Raw genomic sequence first — 23,383 nt, forward strand, 5'->3', positions numbered from 1 at the left:
CCGGATGCTATACAGCAGCTTCCGGCTTTAGGTTTCTTATTTCACCCGATCATGGAATTGTGGACCCTATATGGAAGCGTGTTTGGAAATTGCATATTCCAGAAAAAGTTAAGTTCCTTTTATGGCAAGGCTTACACTCATCCATACCGACAAATCATTTTCGTTCTACTCGTCATTTAGATTCCGTGGAAAGTTGCCCTCGCTGTTCCTGTCCACGAGAAACCATTCTCCATGCAATTCGAGATTGTCCACACTCTAGGGAAGTATGGCTACTGGTTGGCAATACCCCCTCCCAGATTTTCTCGTTGATGGATTACTTCACATGGTTTAAGGAAATTATAACTAATTCAGCTGCTAAGAAACTAGCAATAGTTATTTGGTGGATATGGAGACTACGAAACAACATGGTCTTTCATGGAAATAATTGGTCTGTGCAGTATGTGACACGAATGATTGCTTTATCTATTGCACAAAACAACATATATCTAGAGAAGCATGAGTTATGGAAAGAAAATGTAAAGTGGTCTCCTCCTGAATATCCTTGGGTTAAAGTGAACGTGGATGGTAGTTGGCTTGGTCAATCGAGGACCATGGGAGTAGGAGGTGCAGTGCGAGATGCGGTTGGACGTTGGAAGGGAGGATTTGCTCGTTCTTTCGAGGATGGTGATTCTCTTAGAGCAGAGATCCTTGCATTAGCGGAAGGACTGCCTTTTTGTTGGAATGCAGGGTTTCGATATATAATCTGTGTATCCGACTGCATAGGGGCGGTGAAAGCAGTACAGGGACCCAGCCTCAATAGAGATAATATTCACAAGCATAGTGACATCATTGGTGCAGTTAAGGAATTGGTGGCTAGGGATTGGAGTGTTAAGATCGTCAACATTCCTCGGGAGATTAACTCAGTAGCTCACGTTTTGGCAAGTTGGGGAGCTAAAAACTCAGCGATTAATGTAACATGGAGGAGTCGATTTTGTTTTACAAGTAGTAGGGGAGGACACCTATTCCCCTATGTAATTTTCCTTTTTTTTTTCTCTCTGTTTAATTTTCTCATGACATCAAAAAAAAAAAAAAACTTATGTAAGTTAGGTTCGATTTGACTCTTTATGTACATTAACTTGATTTTGTTTTAGTGGCCTAAAATTTAATTTTTTAAAAACCAAATAGACTTTGTTTATTTTTTAAAATTATATAAGATATGATGTAAGTTAGGTTTTATAAACGTTTGTCGAGTGACCTAACCTATCCGTATAGTTAAATAGATAGTAAAAAGAAAAGAGAAAAGAGAAAAGAAACTTTTTTTTTAATCAAATGATTAGTCTCATAACAAGCCCAAATGATTAATCCTACTGCTGGGAATTTCTTGGGATTGCATTGATGAGTCAAAGGCTTTTATTTCGGTGGCTTAAAAGGATGTATTTATATTGAAAAAAAAATACATTTAAAATGAATAGTTATTTTTTAATAGAAAATAGTTATATACATATATATTCATTTATTTATTTAAATATGTATTAGTGAAAAAAAAGTAAAAATATTTTTTTTAATTCTTATAATTTCACTTATTTTACTTTTTAGTTCTTATAATTTTAACATAGATTTTTTTTTCTATATTTATCTTTTTCCATTTTTTTAATCTCCATGGTTTAAAATATATTATTTTAAAAATTCTTATACCTGCATTTTTTAATTTTTTAAATTCCTGTAATTTTTTTTTTGTAACATATTGATTGTTTTGTAATGATGTGGTAGATGTCTTCAATTTTATGAGGATAAAAAAAAAGTGTCTCAATAATAAATATCGTGTGTGAAGGTACAAGGAGACATGTGTAACATTGGTGATTAAGTTGTATGATATTATAGTTAATCAAGTTGTTAAATTATTAGATATGTGGTATACATATATGTCTTTACTAAAATATGTAAAAACTATATTTAGAAATTAATATATCTCATTGTGTGGATATAGGTTGTGGTGCTTCTCGGGCCTAATTAAGAACCTTTTAGTAAGTAAACTAACTTTTAAACACTATAAGAAATTTTGAAATTACAGACGATTAAAATCTGAGTAATCTAAAAAATTCATGGGTAACACTTCATTTCCCACGGATTACAGACGAACAATAATCCGTCGGAAAATTGCTCGTCTGAAATATTTACCGACGGATTATAATCCGTGGGTAACTTTCCAACGGAATTACCCACGAATTTTATCTGTGGGTATTGATAATATTTTAAAAAAATTATTTTGAAATTAGATTAAATAACATTCTTATTTAGTGCAACCATCTCTCATATCTAACCTTTTAGCAGCTCCACTCCAATTAGAGCTCTCCATGGATAACCGTTTTTGAGATATTTGTATGCGTTTAGGATCAAAGATTGACCCCACAAACCCCACAAATTAACACAAGACTTTTCAGCGTGCCTTGTCGTCACTTGCACATTTTTCTGGAAAACTCCTCAGAAGGTCACCCATCTCTAAATTACCCCATGTCAAGCACGTTTAACTGTGAAGTTCTTAAGGAATAAGCTACCAAAGAGTATATGCATCTCATTGGTATAAATAGTACAAATTAATTCTTTTAAGTCATCTTTTATATATAAAGCACAAATGTCTTTATAGTACCATAGCGTTTTTAGAGACTTTTCTTTAATTATAAGAATTTTATATATTTTTAAATTTTTTTATCTAATTTATTTTTTATTTATCATTATTATTTATAAATTAATTTTATAATTTTTAACATAAATTATTAATAAAAAATAATTATTCGTGGGTAATTCCGTGGTAATTATCTAATTTAATTTTTATTTATGATAATTACTTATAAATTAATTTAATTATTTTAACATAAATTATTAATAAAAAATAACTACTCACGGATACATCCGTGGGTAATTATCTAATTTAATTTTTATTTATCATAATTACTTATAAATTAATTTTATTATTTTTAAAATAAATTATTAATAAAAAAATAATTACCCACGGATATATCCGTGGATAATTTCGTGGATAATTATCTAATTTAATTTTTATTTATCATAATTACTTATAAATTAATTTTATTTTTTTTAAAATAAATTATTAATAAACAATAATTACCCACGGATACATCCGTGGGTAATTTATGGGTAATTATCTAATTTAATTTTTATTTATTATAATTAATTATGAATTAATTTTATTATTTTTAAAATAAATTATTAATAAAAAAATAATTACCCACACATCCGTCGGTAATTTCGTGGATATTGTTGATAATATTTTAAAAAATCATTTTAAAATTATATTAAACAATAATCTTGTTTTATTAAAAACAATATAATTAAAAATTGGTAAAATTATTATAAATGTTAAGAAATTATCTTTTAATTTTAGACTATCATGCATCAATATATCATTTCACTAATTATATATTTCTCAATTTAAATAAAATTAACTATATAATATTAAAATATATTGATAGTAAATTATTATTTTATACTATCATTTAATTATAAATTATATATATATATAATAGTTGGTATGGTAAATTAATTAGCATGAGAAAATTAGTTAAGTATTTAAAAATTTAATTTGTTAATCTTTTATCATTAAATTTTTTAAAGTTACCGACGAATTTTTTTTCCATTTTTTATGAACAATGTTTTAGACAGATAATCCGTGGGAAATATTTGTCTGAAACATCATAATTTTCCCACGAAAAATTTCGTGGGTAATATCCATATGAAATTTCAGATGGAAAAAATCAGTGAGTAATATCTGTCGAAATCAATTATTTTTCAGACTGACACATATTCGTCGGAAAAATCTGTCGGTAATGTTATTTTTGAGATAGATATTTATCCGTGAGAAAAAATCCGTCGGTAATAAGTATTTTTTTTTGTAGTGAAATGAATAGTTGTTTTAAGTTGTCTCCTTTAAATTTTATGTGGAATTCACATATGAGTAAAGTCAAGATATACATGAATCAAGTGACCAAATAAGTAAGTTATAAGGTTGGAGGCTTAATCCCTAACTAAGTATTGGAAGGATATAATATTTGAAAGTAGGGGTGTTCATGGATCAGTTTTTTCAAAAAACCGATCCAAATCGAACCGAACCGTTTTATAAAAGTGGATTGGTTAACCGATTCATTTTTTATAAAGTGGATCAATTTGGTTTTTTTAAAATATGGATCGGTTTTATTGAAATTGGATCGGTTCGGTGCAGTGCAGTTATCCACTTTTTACTCATATATGGATCGGTTTTTTAAAAAAACTAAATTGAACTAAACCGATCCACTTTGTAAAAATGGATCGGATAACTGAACCGATTTTATACACTAGTTCGGTTCAGGTTTTTTTTCAAAATGGATCAAATTTTTCAATACGGATCGAATAGGTTATGAATCGGTTCAGATCAATTTGAGTTTTTTGCGCACCCCTATTTGAAAGATATGTGATAGTGTTGTAAGTTAATGTCGTGATAAGTTCATACTCAAATTATTTATGTTACAAAAATATTAGAATTTCTATTTTAAATAACGAAGCTCGATAAATCAAATTAAAATCCACCCCACAGGTATTTTGTGTTCTTGGTCTCTATTCTCAGAAAAAGAAAAAAAAAACTTAAACAAATTACTTTAAGAATATGTATATTTTTTATTCATCTTTTGTTTTCGATTATCATGCCTACCCTAGAGATGTTTTATTTTGTAAAGCTGTTTACGTGTCATAAACAATTTATTTCAATAATTAATTTTTTAAATAATTTTTTAATATTTATTATTATTTTGGCTGAAAAGTCTCTTTTCTCTTATCAAACATAGCTAAGCATTGGCCAATTAGAAAATTGAGGTTAAATATTTTTGACGTTGATGCGACCTTCGGTGGAGCCATGTTCGGTAGCCGACATGAATCGATTGACGTTACTTATCCATCTGACATATGTGCCTTTCTGTTAGGTAGTGTTTGTTTCTACTAATTTACTGTTCACGACGAATGAAAGGCGAGGAAATTTTACGTTTGTTTCTACTGATTTATGAGGAAAGAAAGGCGAAGAAAAGAGGGAGAAGAGACGTTGAGCATCTTCGCATTTTTGCAAAGAAAAGAGATGAAAGCCACGTAAAATTTAAGAAAATTTCATAATACCCTTACCTCATACATGCAAAAACTTTATCATACAACAGAGAAACGACGCATAATTGATTATGTTATATATATGTATACAGCATAATCGATTATGCTGTATAATGCTGTATACATATATACCATAATCGATTATGATGTATATATGTATACAGCATAATCGATTATATATATATATATAATATTAATATTTAATATATAATATTTTAAATTAAATATAATTATTTAATATTAATATTTAATTTATACATATATTTTTTAAATATTTAATATTTAATATTTAATGTATATTTAATATTTAATTTATATATAAATTAAATATTTATTTAATTTATAAATATAAATTAAATATTTATTTAATTTATAGATATAAATTAAATATTTATTTAAATATAATATTAAAAAGTGAAAATATATAAAAAATAAAATAATACATATTTATAAAATTAAAATAATAATATTTTTATTTTTATTAATATTAATATTATTTTATTATAATTAGTATCATTATTATTTATTATGATTCTTATTATTTTTCTAATATTTATTATTATTTTTATCATTATTTATTATTTTTTAAAAATTATACTTATTAAGATAATTTTATTGTAACTATTATTATTTACAATAAATAATATTATACTCATTTTTAATCTAAGAATAAAAGTATAAATTATATATTCATCTATTAAATTTTTAATTTTTATCTTTCATTAAATTTAAAGTAAATATTTAAATTAAATTATTTTTAATTAATATTTTATAATTTTTTAATTAAAATTTATATATTTATCTTTTAACTAAATTAATTATAATTTTTTTTTTAATTTAAGGGCAAAATAGTAATATTACATAATTATCAATTAAAAAATTTATTTTTATCTATCACATCAATCAATTCACTCACAAACTTTCACAAACTTTCTCTACACTTTCCACTCACTTTCCCTTAATCCAAACAACCTCACTTTCCACTCACTTTCCCTTCAAATCTTTCCTTTTCCACTCCCCCTTTTCCATCTTCAAATCCAAACAAACCCTTAATGTTGGTTAATTTTGAGCTCACCAGGATTAATTGAACAAAATTGTTGCATTCCACCGATGTGTACCCAAAAATATCCACCATATGATGATGTATATACGTGGTCAATGCTTGGCCTTTTTTTTTAGACTTCATTTTATTTGTATTTTGATATTTCATATCCTAAGAATATAACTCTTTAAAAAATTAATTAGTTTTTTCAATATCAACGTCCCTGGTATTATCAGTAGTGAAATTAATTTAGGGGCTTGTAGCCTATAAATTATCTCACAGTCCATAAATGTAGTTGGCTAAATCACACACTTTCCGAAGGGCTGAAAGCCAATTTGATCGCTCATGGGTCATGGCTGTGTCTGTGTGGATAGTCTCCTTCTGTGTGTAAGTGCCACATTTTCTCTGCTATTTACATGTCTGTTTGTTGGTTTAATTAATTAATTCCTGTTGGATTCTCTCCCTGTGTACTTTTTTTTTTTTATATATATAGAAATTATAATGCCAGCAATAGAATTTGATACTAGAATTTTAAATATATTATCTAAACTCTATCATTGTTAGGCTGATTTTAATCTAGTAGTTCAAAATTATCTATTTATATTTTTTTAACATGTTTTTCTTTGTAATCTATACTAATAATATATATATTTTTTGATTTGATATCTACTTTTATCTTCTTTATTTTACTCTTATAATTTTACATAATTTCTAATAATCATACAAATTATTAAGATAATTTTCTTATTTTCTCTCTCTCTCTTTTAATGAAGATATGTAGTGTTTTTTTTCACTAGTAATAATAATGATAATAATTTCTATCTGTGTTCTCAATTTTTCCTTTATAGTATATCGGTAGAAAAAAGACGTACTTAGTATTTTTTATTTTTTAAAAATTAAAAATAAAATAGAGATAATAAAATAAGTGATTTTAAGTGATTATTCAAAAAGAATATGGGAAATTATTTATTTTACATTCTTAACATTTAAGAAGTATAATAATCTATTTAAAAAAATAAAAATGAAAAAAAATTACACACTTTATATTGCCATGATAATATGTATAGATTATAACTCTGAATTGTGTGACGTTTAATTACATCCAAAAATAGATATTTGATCTAACCAATATATTATGAACCTGTGAGCATTACCATGCACAGCTCTGTTTTTGCTTAGTAGTTTGCACAACACAAATTTCAGTTATGGCAGTGCAAACCATTCATAAATATTAATATTTTCGTGGATTATACAATTGAAAATGTCCAACTTTGGTCAATGAAACGAAAAAAAAATCCCTTGAATCAAACCATAGTTTGAAAATTATACAACAGGATAATAAAAATACAAAAAGAGAGAAAGAGATGTAAATAATTCTACTATAGTGTAAGAAATGTAAAAGAAAAGCAAGGGTGAAAAAGATTGAAGACACAATTTAGGTGCAGATTTTAAGACACTCTCTTGATTAATGTTCTTCTCATATCAAAATTAAAGATTTATCTAAAAAATCAGCAATGACCTTAAATATTGATTTTAATTGTACAGATTGCACAGTTTAATATTAACGAACACCACAAAAAGTACATAAAGAATTGTACTTAACTACTTTCGTTCAAAAACTAAAATCCAAAATTATAATCCATGTGTAAATGTAATTAATTTTCTACGGTTCTACCACTTTTCATTACTTTATGGTGAGCTTAAACTTGTCTTAAAATACGAGTTTTGGTGTTATAGTAAATGAGGCACTATTATTAAGGATTGTCTAGCTAACTGATTTAAACAATCCCATATTTTTAGTGCATATAAACAATAAAATACGTCTAACTTCTTAACCTAAATTTTTTAGTGCCAAGTTGGGACTAAACATTAAAAAAGAAAAAAAAATTGTTAATGTTCACATAAAGCTAAAGAAAATACGTTGATGATCACATAAGCTCCTCGAAGGTGGATAAGGTAAAAACCGTTTAACTTGAACAGGTCAGGGTAAAATGGTGAAGATGTCCATTCTTAGGTTAAGCTTTTGTGGATTTATAGAAGAGACGTGATGAAAACAGATTTAACTATAGTTAGTTAAAGTCAAGACTAATCCAATATAGAAAACACAACAGATTTGTTTAATTGATTCAGTCAAGAAAATCGTGGAAAATATGTTGCCCTTGTCCAACATATAAGATTGTGCGTGTAAGCAATATTAGCAAGGTAGTCATACTAAGTTTGGATTATGATCAAGTTTGGTCTGAACACATAAATATATGTAGTCCTTTTTTCTTTTTGAAGAGTAAGACATAAGGTCTGTTTTATTAGCTAAAAGTCATGGTTCTAAGATACAAATATAGTTGTTGTGTACTTTATTTATAAAAGGGTTTTTTATTTAATAAATTATGGGATAACTTTTTTTATCCAAATATAAAAACATTCATTATCATAGTGATGAACTAATAACACCTTTAACCTCTATCATCATCGTCCAATAGTAATATTACTATAACCGTCATTATCTATTATCATTATCGTTAATTATTATTGTTGTTGTAATTCTTACCCTAATTTTTACTCGTTATTATTATGTCCTTATTATTATTGTTGTCGTTATAACTATTATTATTATCAACATCACTACCAATGTTATATCAACCTCGTATAATTCTTCTTACTATCATTTTAATTAAGATAATAAAAATTCATTTTAAATATTAATATTAAAGAGGATATAATAATATATTTAATATTATTTTTATTTGTGTTGTTGAATATCTATCAAACAATGTATAGAATAAGAAGTTGTCCAATAACTTTACTATTTATTTATCTTATATTATTCTTTGTGTTTTATACCTTAATTCGTATCAAACACGTTCATATAATTTTAGGATACAACAATAATTCCCAAGAAAAAATAATAATAAGATAAGGAAGAGAATAGTTTGAACTAAACGACATGCAACTACCTTACTCTCTGGATCCTTTCTACACGAGACGAGACGAAAAATGAACAGAAAAAAGAAAGCTACACACGTACTGGCTGTCTTTAATTATCTCGTATAGTCTCCGTCTCTGGAAGTAAGTACAACAAAGAATTGATTCACTTTTCTTTAACACTCTCTCCACACGTTTTGATTTCTTTAACATGGATTTGATTTGGAACCCACCCCTTCACGAGGCTTACAAGATCCTCTTGAGCAAGACTCAAAACAGTAACGAAGAGAATGGTTTTGATGAGCTCTTGGCGGTGGAGGAGTGCGAGGTGCCAGTGATCGATGTGAGCCGTTTGGAAGAGAGTGATGAAGTGCGGAGGGAAGAGTGCAAGTGTGAGATATTTAAGGCTTGTCAAGAATGGGGTTTGTTTCAGGTGGTGAAGCATGGGATTTCAAATGGTATTTTAAGAGGGTTGAGGGTTGAGCAGGAGAAGATATTTAAGCAACCCTTTGAAAAGAAGAGCAAAGAGAACACGTTCTTCAACTTTTCCTCTGGTAGCTACCGTTGGGGATCACCCAATGCAACATGCATAAGGCAGTTATCTTGGTCAGAAGCTTTTCATATTCCTTTAACTGATATACTAATGCCTTCCGCCGGATCCAACACTTTTAGGTAACACAATTCCCCTCTTTAATTTTTAAATTTGGAATGTTTTTTTGCTTTGTAAATTAGGTTTTGATGAATCGTGGTTAATATATACCAGTTTGAAAACAATTCAAATGGATCTGAATGAATCTATAACTGGTTTGATTTATATTAAGAAAAAATTGTAATCCATCTATTTTGTAAAATTATTTTGATTATTTTATTCATTTTTATATAGTAAATTGATTCCATCCGATTTAATTTTTTAAAAAATCTTATATATATAATTATATAATGTGCAACACATCGATTTAATTTTAAAAAATTTGATATATATATTTTTAAAAAATTAATTGATCAACCAATCAATTTTTATGAAATGGATTGGCTTGATTTGCTTTAAATTTTTCAAAAATTTGATACATCTATTAACAAGTTATTCTTCTCCATATAATAATTCAAATACGAACATATATACTTTTTTCATTGAACAAAGAGTTTAGGGCAATTTTACTTAAAAAGTGATTATAATAATTAAAACAAAAATTGCTCTCCATCTATTTTGTTTCACTTAATTTTGGCAAACAAGAAATGTTTTAACTTTGGAAACGTACATGGATTCAAGATGCACACTTTTTTTAAAGTCGATCCCTGCCATGAAAGTGTGTTTATTTTAAATTTTGATAAAAAATATTTTATTTAAAACAATTCAGGTTAAAAAGTAATTTATATGTTTTGGAATAATACGTTTAAAGTAATTTAAGAAAAACATTTTTATATAAAAAAGGTAAAATAACTCTCGATTTATTCCCAAATGAATTTTATTCTCTACTACTTCTGAAATCATCTCTATTTTACTAAACACAAATGCAATGGTTAGAAGAATATTAAACACAATTTTATTAATCAAAATTATTTGATTTAGAGATTAAATTTAATGATTATTAAATAACTTCAAACTCATAAATTTAAACAATAATAAATAAATTAAAATAACTCACTTTCATAAATTTACAATAAAAACTTAAAAAATTATATTATTTCAATCTATCAAGTTCATCAAATAAAAGTAAATTAACTAAAATATATATTTCAATTTCATATAAATTATAATAAAACTATGAAAATCAATAAAATTTCAATAATCACATATCTCTTTAAGCAAAAAAAAATATGAAGAGAGATCAAATGAATTTATTGCAACTTTTATCAACTATTACACTACTTAATAACTTTATAATAATTAATTATTTTTTAAAACCAATATTAGATGAAACTTTTTTAACTCCAATATTATATACAAAATTTTATATTAATAAAAAATATTTAAACTTATAAATCAATCATTAAATTAAAAAATCACATTTAATATAGCATCATCAAATATTACAACAGTTAATAAAAATTATATTAATGTCATTAAATTTCTTCCTTAAAAATATAAATAATTTTATTATAACAAACATTTAGGGATACACTTAATCTCAATCCGTCATTATTTATCTACGGATATGAGTCCATTTAAAATATTCACAAATAGTGATTTAAATATTAATTTCATATCCTTGCAAATTTTATGTGCTGTTACAGCCCTCTCTAAACGGATAAGTGTTTAGGTGAGAATGAATGTGGTTCCGTGGGAAGACAAAATCATAGATACCTAACATGTGGATGACATCTAATTAAGGAGAAAGCGAAAAAAATAGTGAAAAGTGTTACTAGATATATATGTGACATATTAAAGTTACAAAATAATAGTGTAGAATATCATTACTCTTATAGTGTGGTTAGAAGAAAAATTTGAATGAAGTAATTTATTTTTTATTTTTTTTATAAGAATTTCAAATGTTAAGATAAAATATTTTATTTGAATGAAAAATTTAGAGAAAATTTGAAATTTAAATATATGTAATATTTTAAATAATATAATTTTAAATTAAAAAAAGGTAAAAATATTTTTTAATATATTTTTTCTTTCTTTTCGATCACTTATATATAAAATATCAATGATTTCTAATTATTAAGTATTGAAAATATTTTTTAATTATTAAATATCATCTAATATTAATTTTTAAAACTATTAAATATTTAAAAATTAATTAATACTTTTTTTATAAAATTTAATCTTAAAATATCTCTTTACATATAAAATTAATTTTATTATAGCAAAAATTAAGTTATCATATTCAAATTAAGAATTTAAAATTAAAATTTTTAAATTTATTTATTTAAATAAAATATTTTAAAAAAATATTAAAAATTAAAATTAAAGTAATTCAAATTTTCAAGAATTTCGAAAATTCCTCTTTCAAACATACTTTTGAGAAATGCAAGTCATTTCAAGAAGTTAATTAAATAAAAAATTTAGTCGATTCATTCAAAAATTCATGGACAAAAATGTTTTGGAGGATTATTCGGCCGAAATGATTAAATTAAAAATAATTAATAAAAATTTATCTAATTTTTATTTTATTTATTTATTTATCTCTCCTTTTCTTATAAATATATATATGTATTATTTTTTATCTGCTTCTTTTTTATCTTACCAAATATATATAATATTATTATTTATTATGTATTTTTTTAACCAAATAATCAAAATACCATTAATATTTCTCACTTATTTTATAATATTATTTTTACTCTATCTTTTTTTTTTTATCTGTTTTATTTTTCACATATTTCTTTCCTCCCACCAAACACACAATTAATATTAAGAGCTTAGCTTGGTTAATTACCTTGAACTTGAACGTGTAGCAATGTCAAAAAGGTTTGCGGTGTCATCCACCGTCCAGAGTTTTTGCCACGAATTTACTGTCTCCATTAATGTCGTCCGTTCACACTCGCAAACCCACTGTCAAGAAGCTGCCACGTCGTGGGCCGACTACGTTCCTTCCGCACTTTCTTTCTCCCACCTATTATTAGCATGTTTTTGAACTCTCTGTGTCATTTAGAAGTAAGGCTGAAAGTGAAAGTTTAGTTAGTTCACTTCTATTATAAAGATTTATGAGAAATAATTTACTTCATGATTTATTAGCAATTATTTTTGGACTCTACTAATTGTTTGCGAATGAAGCCAAATGTAATGTATTAATTTGCAGCTGGAGAATCCAAGAGTTTGGTAGCCAAGTTTCCATCCTGGCGCAAACACTAGCTGATATCTTGGCTCACAAAATGGGACACAAGTGCAGTTTCTTTGAGGAGAATTGTTTGGCCAGCACCTGTTATATTCGATTGAATCGATACCCTCCCTGCCCCTTCCCTTCTCAGGTTCACGGATTGATGCCACATACAGATACTGCTTTCCTCACCATCTTACATCAAGATCAGGTTAGAGGTTTGCAAATGGTCAAAGATGGAAAATGGATTTCAGTCAAACCAAACCCTGATGCTCTTTTCATCATCATCGGTGACTTGTTCCAGGTACCTTATTCTTCTTATTATCAAGGGATGTTTCTTTTACGTTGTTCAGTATTTAGACAATTGCTAATCTGCTATATGTGTTGTTTATTTTATGGAGGCATGGAGCAATGGAGTTTACAAGAGTGTTGAGCACCGAGTTGTGACCAATCCAAAATTAGAGAGGTTCTCTATGGCGTATTTCTTTTGCCCCTCTGATGATACACTCATAGAGAGTTGCACAGAGCCGTCGCTGTACAACAAATTTAGTTTCGGGGAATATAGACAACAAGTTCGAGATGATGTTCACAACTTTGGCTACAAAATTGGCCTACCAAACTTTCTCACACGTACAGGGACAACATTCGATGCACCACTTCAACATTCCAACGTCTAGTTTATGCATTTATGTGAAATTCAAAAAGAAAAAACAACATCTGCCTCTTTGCTTTTGTTATGTTTCCTAATTCTGATGTTTTAAATATAATAATTTAAAGTAACTTGAATATTTTTTTTAGTGTTACAAATTAAACGAGTTTTTATTTTGGTTTCTCTATATCTTTTTTTTTTTGTTTTTTATTCATCTAAAATGTGAAATTGATTTTTTAGTATCTATTATAATGTGATTATTTTTAATTAAGTATTTATTTATTAAAAAATTAAAGTGATCATCTCAAGTGTTATACATTATGTCACCCCTTTAAAAAAATATTAGATCCCCTTAAAATGATTGTTAGGAACAAAAATAATAACTTTACAAATTTTAAAAGAATGAGAAAAAAAAATTTATAGAAAAAAATCAAAACTCTCTTATTTAATTAGACTAAAAATATATTTAACTATTAAAATCATCATCAAAATAATTTTTAGTAAATTTAACAATAAAAAGAAAGCTTTATTTTGTTTTTTATTTAGGACCACATTTTGGTGTTCCTTTTCCCCAATCATATTGTATATAGACTATATAGTACAGAGGTTGATGATATATACACCTCTTTTTTTTTTTTTTTTTTTTTATAAGTACACCTCTTTTTTTTTTTTAAAAAATATTATAATTTTTTTTTAAAATTTAATTTTACACTTTTAACTTTCAATTTGTTACTTTTTTTCTTCTTATTTACACACTTTTTTTTTCTCTTTTAATTTTCACATGTTACTAAAATAGGTGGAGTGGAGGAAAAATAAGGAGATGCATGTAAAAATTGAAAAAAGGAGGAAAGAAGTGTGAAAAAAAGTACTAAATTAAATGTTATGAATGTAAAATTAAAAAATTTAAAACAAAAAATTAAAAATATTTTAAAATTTTAATTTTTTTTAGGAGGAGGTGTACTTATAGAAAAAGGGAGGTGTATATATCATGAACCTAGTACAGATCCAGAATAAGAAAGACAAAGAGTCTTGGGCTTTCGGCCCAAAAATACAAGGGTTTGAAATAGGCTAGTAGTCTAGATGGCTGTACAGAAGCAACCACCCAGTGGTGGGCAGAACTGGTAGTTTCATTTGGGCCAAATCAAGCCCATAAGAAGATCTTGTTGCAGTCGAAACAAAGACTCATGATATATACACCTCCTTCTTTTTATAAGTACACCTTTTTTTTTTTTTTTAAATTATAAAATATTATAATTTTTTTTAAAAAAATATAATTTTACACTTTCAACTTTCAATTTGTTACTTTCTTCTTCTTATTCACACATTTTTTTTTTCTTTCAATTTTCACATGCTACCAAAATAGGTGGGGTGAAGAAAAAATAAGGGAATGTATGTAAAAATTGAAAAAAGAAGAAAAGATATGTAAAAAAAGAGTACTAAATTAAATGTTGTGGATATAAAATTAAAAAATTTAAAATAAAAAATTAAAAATATTTTAAAATTTTAATTATTTTTTTTAAAAGGAAATGTACTTGTACAAGAAAGGAGGTGTATATATCATCAACCCGAAACAAAACTATCTGTGGCTGTGCAAGTGTGCTCGTCTCTGGCTCACGAATCTGACGTGAAGCTCCAAGTATTCTTGACATCCAACTTCTAACAACAAATCAAATCTAACTGGAAAATGCACCGAATATCAAAGTTGGACGGTTAATGTCAAAAATTAGACACATAAGATTGTGGCCATGAATTATATATAAAAGAAAAAAAAAGTGATAAATTAATGAAAGTAAAATAATAAATGACAAATATAAGTACAAGTATAACATAAAAATCTATCAAAAAGAAGAAAACGAAAGCACCGGTAGCCATGGCAATTTCGCGGTTATGTCCAAACATAAGTTCCGTTGGTCAAATCGGAGCGTGCAGCCGGAACGGATCGAATTCCGGTTCAGGAAGACCGAAGGTGAGCCCTCAACTGAACCGGTGGTCGAGAGCTCGAGCCGTACGGTCGGGTCAGAAATTGGAGCGGTCGAATCTCCGAAGTCAACCGGCAGCACCGAACTCTCCTCCACGTCCAGTTCCTCTCCCGGTGGAGGCAGACGAGGGCGTGAGTGTTGACGGGGCGGATGTGAGGTTGGCTAAGTCGATCTATATGGTCTCCGACGGAACTGGCTGGACCGCCGAACACTGCATTAACGCCGCTTTGGGTCAGTTCGATTACTGCTTGGTCGACCGTGGCTGCCCCGTCAGTACCCATTTGTTTTCTGGGGTAAGCATATACAAACATCATATAATATTAGACCCACCACAAAGATGTATCTACATTCTGCAACAATCTATTCATTTTTTTTTTAATTCCTAAAAATTTATTTCAAAATCCAATTCACCAAATTCGTTAGATAGATATATGATTCATCCATTAAAGTATATTTTACAAATTAATTAATTTTTATTTTTAAAATATTCTCTTTTCCTCTTTTTTTTTTCTTTATCGTTTCACTGACTTTTTGTCTTTATTATTCGGTTATCCGTATAATTAACATGTCTTAAATTTAATTATACTTTATAATTATAACGTTTACAAAATTTACTTGGTGGTTGTTCCTTTTTTTGTTACTATTTCGTTGTTGAAAATGAGATTTTATATTTATTTGATAAAAAAGTTAAGAAAGTATATTGGACGGGATAATGGATAAATGAATTATATTGTTATCCGGTATAAAATGGGGCTATTGTATTTGATTAAATTAAATAAACTAATTTTAATCATCTCAGTTTGAGTTTAGTTTTTGCATTTACATTACCCAACTGATTAGAAATTATGTTAGATATAATTTTTAAAAAACTTATTACACGTGAAGAATCATACCATAAATGACCATTACAACCAAGCGATCAAGTACATGACAAAGTAAGAAGAAAAGTTCCGGTAGGAATGCTTCTTCTGGTTCTGACAAAGGATACCTATGATCTTTTTTTGATTCACAAAGGATACCTATGACCTTGTAGTAAAATAAAAATATCATGCATAATAATTACGATTGAATGATGTCTTTGCACTGAATATCTTTACATTATATTCCTCAACGTATATGCTATATAGTTTCAATTTTTGTTTAGTTACTTATTAAATGTTTAAATTGTTGCTCTTGATGATGAGATTGATGATGCGGAGAAGTTGTTGGAGATTACAAAGCAAGCAGCTAAAGAAGGTGCTTTGCTTGTGTATACTTTGGCTGATCCATCATTGGCTTCAGCTGCAAAGAGGGCATGCAAATTATGGGGTGTGCCTTCCACTGATGTGTTGGGACCCATTACAGAGGCCATTGCTTCTCATTTGGGCGTTTCTCCCTCTGGGCTTCCTCGTGGGGCTTCTGGCCTTCCCCTCTCTGATGATTACTTTCGTAGGATTGAAGCTGTTGAGTTTACCATCAAGCAAGATGATGGGGCATCTCCCCAGAATCTGGCCAAGGCTGACATTGTTCTCACCGGTGTTTCGCGCACCGGCAAAACCCCCTTGTCCATTTATCTGGCTCAGAAGGGGTACAGGGTGGCCAATGTGCCCATCGTCATGGGTGTGCCAATGCCAAAGACTCTGTTTGAGGTGGATCCAATGAAGGTTTTTGGCTTGACTATAAATCCTCTTGTCTTACAGAATATTAGAAGAGCAAGGACTAAAACCATGGGATTAAGTTCAGATGGTAGGAGTAATTACTCCGAGATGGATTATGTTAGGGAGGAACTTGAATTTGCAAGAAGGCTCTTTGCTCAAAACCCTCTTTGGCCTGTCATTGGTAAAAGATTTATTCTACCTAAGTTATTATTTCTGTCATCTTTGATGTTACATTAACTCATGAAAGGGGGTTGGAAAATATTAAGCGTCAAACTAATGCTTATGATGTCTTGATTTTTTATCTGATTACAGATGTGACCGGAAAAGCCATAGAAGAGACTGCAGCAGTTGTATTGAGGCTGTACCATGACCGCAAGCAAAAGTGCACCATGCCAAGGATCTCAAAACGCTATTAGAGATGACAAGTTTTTCTCTTGTTGAACTTCAGATATTATAAAGTGTCAAAATCAAAATTGTATAGTATTAAAACGCGTAGTTTGCTGAGGACTAATAAATTTCACGTACCATTTACCTGTGGGGGCTATACTTTAGCCAACAGTTATGTCTTTTTTAGGTGTTATATATCATTATATGTATATGGTGAAATGCTACTATCAACTTCCAAACTTGTATCGTAAGTAATTCGATTCTAAGAAAGAGGATTGCTATTTAATCTGCAACAACAAAAGTAGAACAGTAATCTTGGCCCAGCTGCCCAAAAGGTATTTTGCTCTGGTGAACCTACTAATCAATTGCAAAACTGCTTTCAAAAAAAATTGAGTGCTGGTGACTTCTCTTTTTGTAAAAATTCTCAATGACCATAATGAATATGTAGAAATATTGTACTTTAACTTCAAGGAAAAGGAAGTTCTGTTTTTGCCAAAATAGAGAAGTATTCCTCCATGACTATTGGCTTCATTATCTAGTTGGATCTTAGTTATACTTATCATTTGCTGGCAATATTTATTGGTAAGTACGTGATCGATTTTCTTACCAAAATATCTGGTGGGATCTTATATTTTATGCTAGTTTAGTTGGGAACACTTGTTGAAAAAATACATGACATATTAAACATGTTGAAATCTTAGATTCCAAGAAACCTCTATGTCATTTAACTTATTTATGTAAACTTGCTGGTATACCAAACTAGCTTACAGGCACAAAAGCATGGGCTGGTTGATAGTGCGGGGTTCCTTTGTTTTTCTTACCCATTGAGAAGTTCAATTGCTCAGAAATTTTGTAGGTTGAGTTGTTGATATGTCGTTCACCTAACTGGGACGTGGATTGACAGTTCTGCTGCAACCTTAGAATATTTGTTGGCTCATTACCTAAAGATTTGGACCTGATCTCTTAATATGATTGAGGACAACAATAACTCTTAAATAAGTTGGGTTGTCCTGAATTGCGTAATTGAAAACTCGCATGTCTGTTGTATATTTTGCGAGTGGCAAACGTCTATATTAATATTAAGAAAAGGATCTAACTTTTACATGTTATTTGATATTTAGACCAAATTACATAAAATACAAAATTTACCGCATTAATTTTAATCTTTCATACACGTAGTTTATTCCGAAAGGTTTCCCAATATATAAACATTCTTTGTCCCCGGAAAAGGCACTCGTGGATTACAGTTTCTTTCATAAAGAAAAATGTGTTCGAGCACGCATGCCGTTTGTGCCTACTTTTGTAGCTTGTAGGTAAGTAGCTCTCATGGTATTGGTTTACTTTCCCCTCCCCTTTTCCTACTGTTAAAAATAAAGTTACATACACTAGAAAAAAGGTTCACTTGCCATTACATGTAAGAGCAAAACAAAAGATACGGGGGATAAAAATAAGGACCGAGTAGAAAGAGCAAAAAGAGAATTTCTCATCCTCCACCTCCACTATGCCCTTAGATGACACTCCAAATAAACTATAGAGCACTGTCTTACATGTGATATTTATCTGCTGTTATCTTCCATTCATATAAAATAAATATTTCTTACCCCTCTATCATATTGCATTATGTCATTGTATTTGCCTTTTGTAGCTCCCCAATAGGCAACTGATTTTGACGTCAAGGTGGTTGAAATTTTAGTTAGCTATTGCACGTTCTGCAAATTTGTCTTGAAACTTTTTGTTTGAGTTTTGTTCCAATTCTAGGATCATCTCATTTGTCCCATATAAACCGTTTTATCAGTCACTGCTGCCAGTCACCCACATATTCATCTGCATTTTGCTTGCTGATCGCAAGAGTGAAGTATATGAGCAACATTGTTCCCATGCTTGACCTGTTTCAGAACAGGGAAATTAAGGCACATAACATTGGGTGGAGGACAGAACAGAAACCAAGTCTTGGAGGTGAAACTTACAAGGTGGCAAAGAAGAGAAGAACTCTTTTAGGGTCAAGGATCCATGAAGAAGGTCGTTTAAAACTATTTCTTCGAGTTAAACATTTGCTTTCGGTGGTGGTGGTGCTACACATGTTACTGGCAGTGATAGTAATCTGATGATGAACCTGTGTGTTTGTGGAATGATGTGTGGACCCTACTGCCACCACCGCTGACTTTTCAGCCGTGCAGGACCCTGTTAGAGCAGCTGCAGTTCCATAAAACCCATATCACAATAGTCTCAATTTCTGATAATGACAATACCTGTGGGTGTGGCCCCGAAGAATGGGTTACCAACAAAATATCAATATTAATATCTATCTCATGATCTGTAATGTCTGTAGAATTATACATGGTTGACCCAAAATTATATTTAAGAGAGCTATAATTAATTGACATGTTCATATAGTAGGTTTCCTTTTTCTACCCCAACTAATTTCCAACCACCGAGGACTAGGCCAAACAAATTTCACCACCCTCATTATTTTTAGTTAACGTAATCCCAGTGTGACCACAAACATGTTCAATTCATTCCAAAACCTAAATACATTGGATATGAGATGATGGTACTGACAACTATACTATACTAATAACATACATACATCGTTATACAAAAGAGACCTAAGAATCATGGGACACAGTCACCCACCTTGGCCTCACATAGGTACAGGTTGGTGTTGAAATATTTTATGAAACCATTTTAATTTTGTCACCTGTGTCCACACATACATGCTGGTAATTATATTAAACTTCTCTTCAACACAAGAGGTACATGAAAATAAATTCCATTAGGCGAGTCATTCAGTCTAGGATCATAAGAAAAGTACAAAAACTACTAGGTTTTTTTTTTTTTTTTTTGTATATATTTATCAGCAAATTACTATGTCACATGAAAAGATTTAAATGATCGAAATTCTAAACAAAACAAAACAGGCTAAATTATATTTTAGATTAGAATAATACAATGAATGAGTTACAAAGGCAATAGTACCTTTTGGCGAGCATGTAGTTGGGGTAGTATCCCTATCATGAAGTGTGACATTGCCATTCACCTTCCTGTCGCCCCCACGCTGGGATCCTTTCCTGGAAAGGTTCCGCTGCAACTACATCGTTAAAATCAATCAATCAATCAATAATGTGGCAAAAAAAATGATTAATGATAATTAATAGCTAAAGGAACAACTGAAGAAGTCAACTTGATAGGAGTTGTGTAAGGGATACACAAAGACAAAGTTAAATGATTAAATTAAATAGCTTCCTCTAATTTTCAACGTTTCATTAAATTATAATTATAGTTGAGGATGAAGGTAGTGGAGAGGGGAATAATATCAAAATAACAATAATGCTTGAGAAAGACATTCGATTTCAATGGCCGCAAAGGTTTAACAACAGTTGATAACGTGTATTTTCCCTCTTATTTTCATTAATGTTCCCATTCTCTGTTTTTGGCTAAGGTCTAACATTCTGGTTATTCTATCAGTGTCTCGTCACCCAAGTAATAATTATAATAAATTTAAATAAAAATTTATAATATTTAATTTAAGTATCCATTATAAATTACAAGAACAGAGCGCCACGCACCCCCTGCTTTGCTTGTAAGATGTGGCAAACAAAATCAAAATAAAATAATTATCGCGTGGTAAAATAGAATATTAAAAAAAAAAAAAGGATCTTACTTTAATTCTGGAATTAGCGCTGGTGCTGTCTCTGTTGATGCCGGAACAGAAGGAATCCATATCAATCACAAAGCTATCAGCTTCCTCAGCCGAATACTTATAAGTGTTCATATGATCCGAAACCGAGATTCTCTGATTACTCATGTTCTTCTTCTGTTCTGATTCCAAAGCCTCGGAAGAAGAAGAACCACCCAAATTCTACAAAAACCAAACCCAACAACCCACAAGGATTAAGCACCCAGATTTTCAATGAAACAGTTGTAAGAGAGAAAAACCGGAAAAGAAATTCTTACCAACTCCGGAATTTCTTTCATTTCCATCACTTTCCAAGAGAAAAAAAAAAAATGAAGGAGGAAAAGAAGGTATGTAACAATATATATGTTGAGGTTTGAGCGTAAAAAGTTGCGTATAGAATGGGGCACAGCTGAGGCTATTAAACTATACAGCACCTGATTGAACATGAACATGGACATGAACCCCATAAGTCAAAACGCTCAATTTAATACAAAAAATAGCATTAAAAAAAGAAAACATACCCGTGAACCATGACCCAGGTTCTTGAATTTGAGGATTAGTTGGGAAAAGTGATTGTGGCAGTGAGAATGAGCAGAAAAAAGGTGTTAATTTGTTGTGTCGAAAATTGTGTAGAAGTGGAAGAAACGAATGGACTTATAACCACTGAGGTTTTTGTCTGATTAGAAGTGGATGAATTTGATTGGAAGGAAGAAAGAGGAAACTATGAGAAGAGTGTAAGAGAAGAAGAGAGAGAAAGACATGGGCATCGTCATCATGATCATGTGGATTGTGGGGTTGAAGTTGAACAAAATATACATACATGAGCGGAGAGTTAGGAGGGGTATGAGTTTGATTGCAAAATCTCACGATTCTCTTTTCTTCCCCTTCTTTATAGTACAATGTTTTTCAATTACAAGTTATAACCTATGTACTTTACTGTGAAATGTGAATCTGTGACGATAAGTACACTTTGAAACCAAAATCGGGAGAATTCAGAAACATTTTTATTAATTTAATTAATTAAGTGAATCTAATAATTAATTTATATACGGTAAAATTTGCCCCCTTGGAATGAGTTGACTTGAATTCTTAATATTGTTGGACAGTAAAGGATAGGGATAATCCTTTGCTATTTTTGTGTCAATTACTTTTCTTTTAAAAAATAATATCTTAAATCTACGCTTTCATATGATTAAGGAAATGAATTTCAATCCACCATTTTAAGTAAACTAATAGTGTATTTAAAACTTTAGCTATAACAAGCGCATCGGATCCCTTTGCACTTACTTTCATATCCTCTTTTAATCCTTCTTCTTGTTTTTATTTATTGTTAATATCACGAATTTGGATAATAATTTGCCTCCATATAGTAAAGAATATTTTTTAACGAAACCTAAAATCCTTTTTTTTAACACCATGAAACCTTATCTTTGCCTATCCTTCCTTGAAATTAATACGTATATGAATTGAATTGCTCGTCTTAAAATCCAAATCATTTTAAAGAGTAAATTGTAATATCATTCGATAAGAATATTATATTGTTAAATTTTTTAATTAAAATATATAATTTAAATCACTTAAGTTATAGTTGTTAATACAAATTATATTTTTTTAATGAGAGATGTATATATTATACTACCCATCCTTCATATGGTAAAATATCAAATAAAAATTACATTTTTATCTCTTAAAGGTACATATACTATATTATTACTCTCCTATTATGTTAACTTAAGATTACTAAAAAATAATCATTATAAGGTTTTAAACAAAATATATATTATAATTCTTCTATTTTTAAATGTAGGTAAATTAATTTTAATTTTTTTAAATAAAATTTTAAAATACATTTCACTTTGCCACACTCAAACTCCACTCTCACCCTCATGTTCATACTTTCCTTCTCTGATCCAATCGAAACTCTAATCTCCCTAACGAGGAGTAGCTTCTCATAATTTGCAATCTTAACAATGACATCAATTTCATCCTCAACGATTACCACCTTAGTCAAGTCATTACCAATCGCCATCCTACCATGGAGGAGCTCGACATCACACTTTGTTACTCCCTCATTATGCAGGAACACATATCCTACAAGAGTGTCCATTACTTTACTAGTGTCACTACCAATGTATAGTAAAATGGAATATAATAAATATAATATATATATTTTTTTATCACAAATTTTTTTATTTATCAAAAATTG

The 23,383-nt window shown here is 29.2% G+C and overlaps 3 protein-coding genes across 4 annotated transcripts; 2 read left to right on the plus strand and 1 right to left on the minus strand.

Moving 5' to 3' along the window:
- Positions 1-9,134: 9,134 nt before the first annotated feature.
- On the plus strand, positions 9,135-13,671 carry LOC109793895 (gibberellin 2-beta-dioxygenase 8). The gene is made up of 3 exons (XM_020353362.3): positions 9,135-9,757; positions 12,832-13,153; positions 13,251-13,671. Exons 1-3 carry the CDS (start codon positions 9,297-9,299, stop codon positions 13,524-13,526), a joined length of 1,059 nt encoding a protein of 352 aa, XP_020208951.1. The 5' UTR covers positions 9,135-9,296; the 3' UTR covers positions 13,527-13,671.
- Positions 13,672-15,281: 1,610 nt separating this feature from the next.
- On the plus strand, positions 15,282-17,802 carry LOC109794396 (PPDK regulatory protein). Its single transcript, XM_020353845.3, has 3 exons — positions 15,282-15,770; positions 16,662-17,295; positions 17,427-17,802. The coding sequence occupies exons 1-3, from the start codon at positions 15,369-15,371 to the stop codon at positions 17,528-17,530; spliced, it is 1,140 nt and encodes a 379-aa protein (XP_020209434.1). The 5' UTR covers positions 15,282-15,368; the 3' UTR covers positions 17,531-17,802.
- Positions 17,803-18,887: 1,085 nt separating this feature from the next.
- Positions 18,888-22,083, minus strand: LOC109794484 (uncharacterized). 2 transcript variants are annotated; one of them, XM_083060160.1, is made up of 6 exons: positions 21,699-22,083; positions 21,456-21,611; positions 21,163-21,360; positions 20,478-20,583; positions 19,469-19,694; positions 18,888-19,387 (listed from the first exon to the last, which is right to left on the minus strand). In XM_083060160.1, the coding sequence occupies exons 2-6, from the start codon at positions 21,480-21,482 to the stop codon at positions 19,297-19,299; spliced, it is 648 nt and encodes a 215-aa protein (XP_082916286.1). In that variant the 5' UTR covers positions 21,483-21,611; positions 21,699-22,083; the 3' UTR covers positions 18,888-19,296. The 2 variants fall into 2 exon arrangements, with proteins under 2 accessions (XP_082916286.1, XP_082916285.1); XM_083060159.1 differs by having other exon boundaries at positions 20,478-20,589; positions 21,699-22,080.
- Between the last annotated feature and the right edge of the window lie 1,300 nt (positions 22,084-23,383).

Source organism: Cajanus cajan, chromosome 7 (assembly GCF_000230855.2).
Source record: "Cajanus cajan strain Asha chromosome 7, NIPB_CcT2T_4, whole genome shotgun sequence".
Classification (NCBI taxonomy): Eukaryota; Viridiplantae; Streptophyta; class Magnoliopsida; order Fabales; family Fabaceae; genus Cajanus; species Cajanus cajan.

Bases quoted from the DNA above. Each gene is read 5' to 3' on its own strand.
- LOC109793895 (XM_020353362.3), top strand. From the start codon at position 9,297: ATGGATTTGATTTGGAACCCACCCCTTCACGAGGCTTACAAGATCCTC. The intron at 9,758-12,831 runs GTAACACAATTC...ATTAATTTGCAG, and splicing joins GCCGGATCCAACACTTTTAG to CTGGAGAATCCAAGAGTTTG. The intron at 13,154-13,250 runs GTACCTTATTCT...TATTTTATGGAG, and splicing joins TCATCGGTGACTTGTTCCAG to GCATGGAGCAATGGAGTTTA.
- LOC109794396 (XM_020353845.3), top strand. From the start codon at position 15,369: ATGGCAATTTCGCGGTTATGTCCAAACATAAGTTCCGTTGGTCAAATC. The intron at 15,771-16,661 runs GTAAGCATATAC...CTTGATGATGAG, and splicing joins GTACCCATTTGTTTTCTGGG to ATTGATGATGCGGAGAAGTT. The intron at 17,296-17,426 runs GTAAAAGATTTA...ATCTGATTACAG, and splicing joins CCCTCTTTGGCCTGTCATTG to ATGTGACCGGAAAAGCCATA.
- LOC109794484 (XM_083060159.1), bottom strand. From the start codon at position 21,482: ATGGAAATGAAAGAAATTCCGGAGTTG. The intron at 21,361-21,455 runs GTAAGAATTTCT...TGGTTTTTGTAG, and splicing joins TGAAAGAAATTCCGGAGTTG to AATTTGGGTGGTTCTTCTTC. The intron at 19,695-20,477 runs GTACTATTGCCT...ATGGAACTGCAG, and splicing joins AACTACATGCTCGCCAAAAG to CTGCTCTAACAGGGTCCTGC.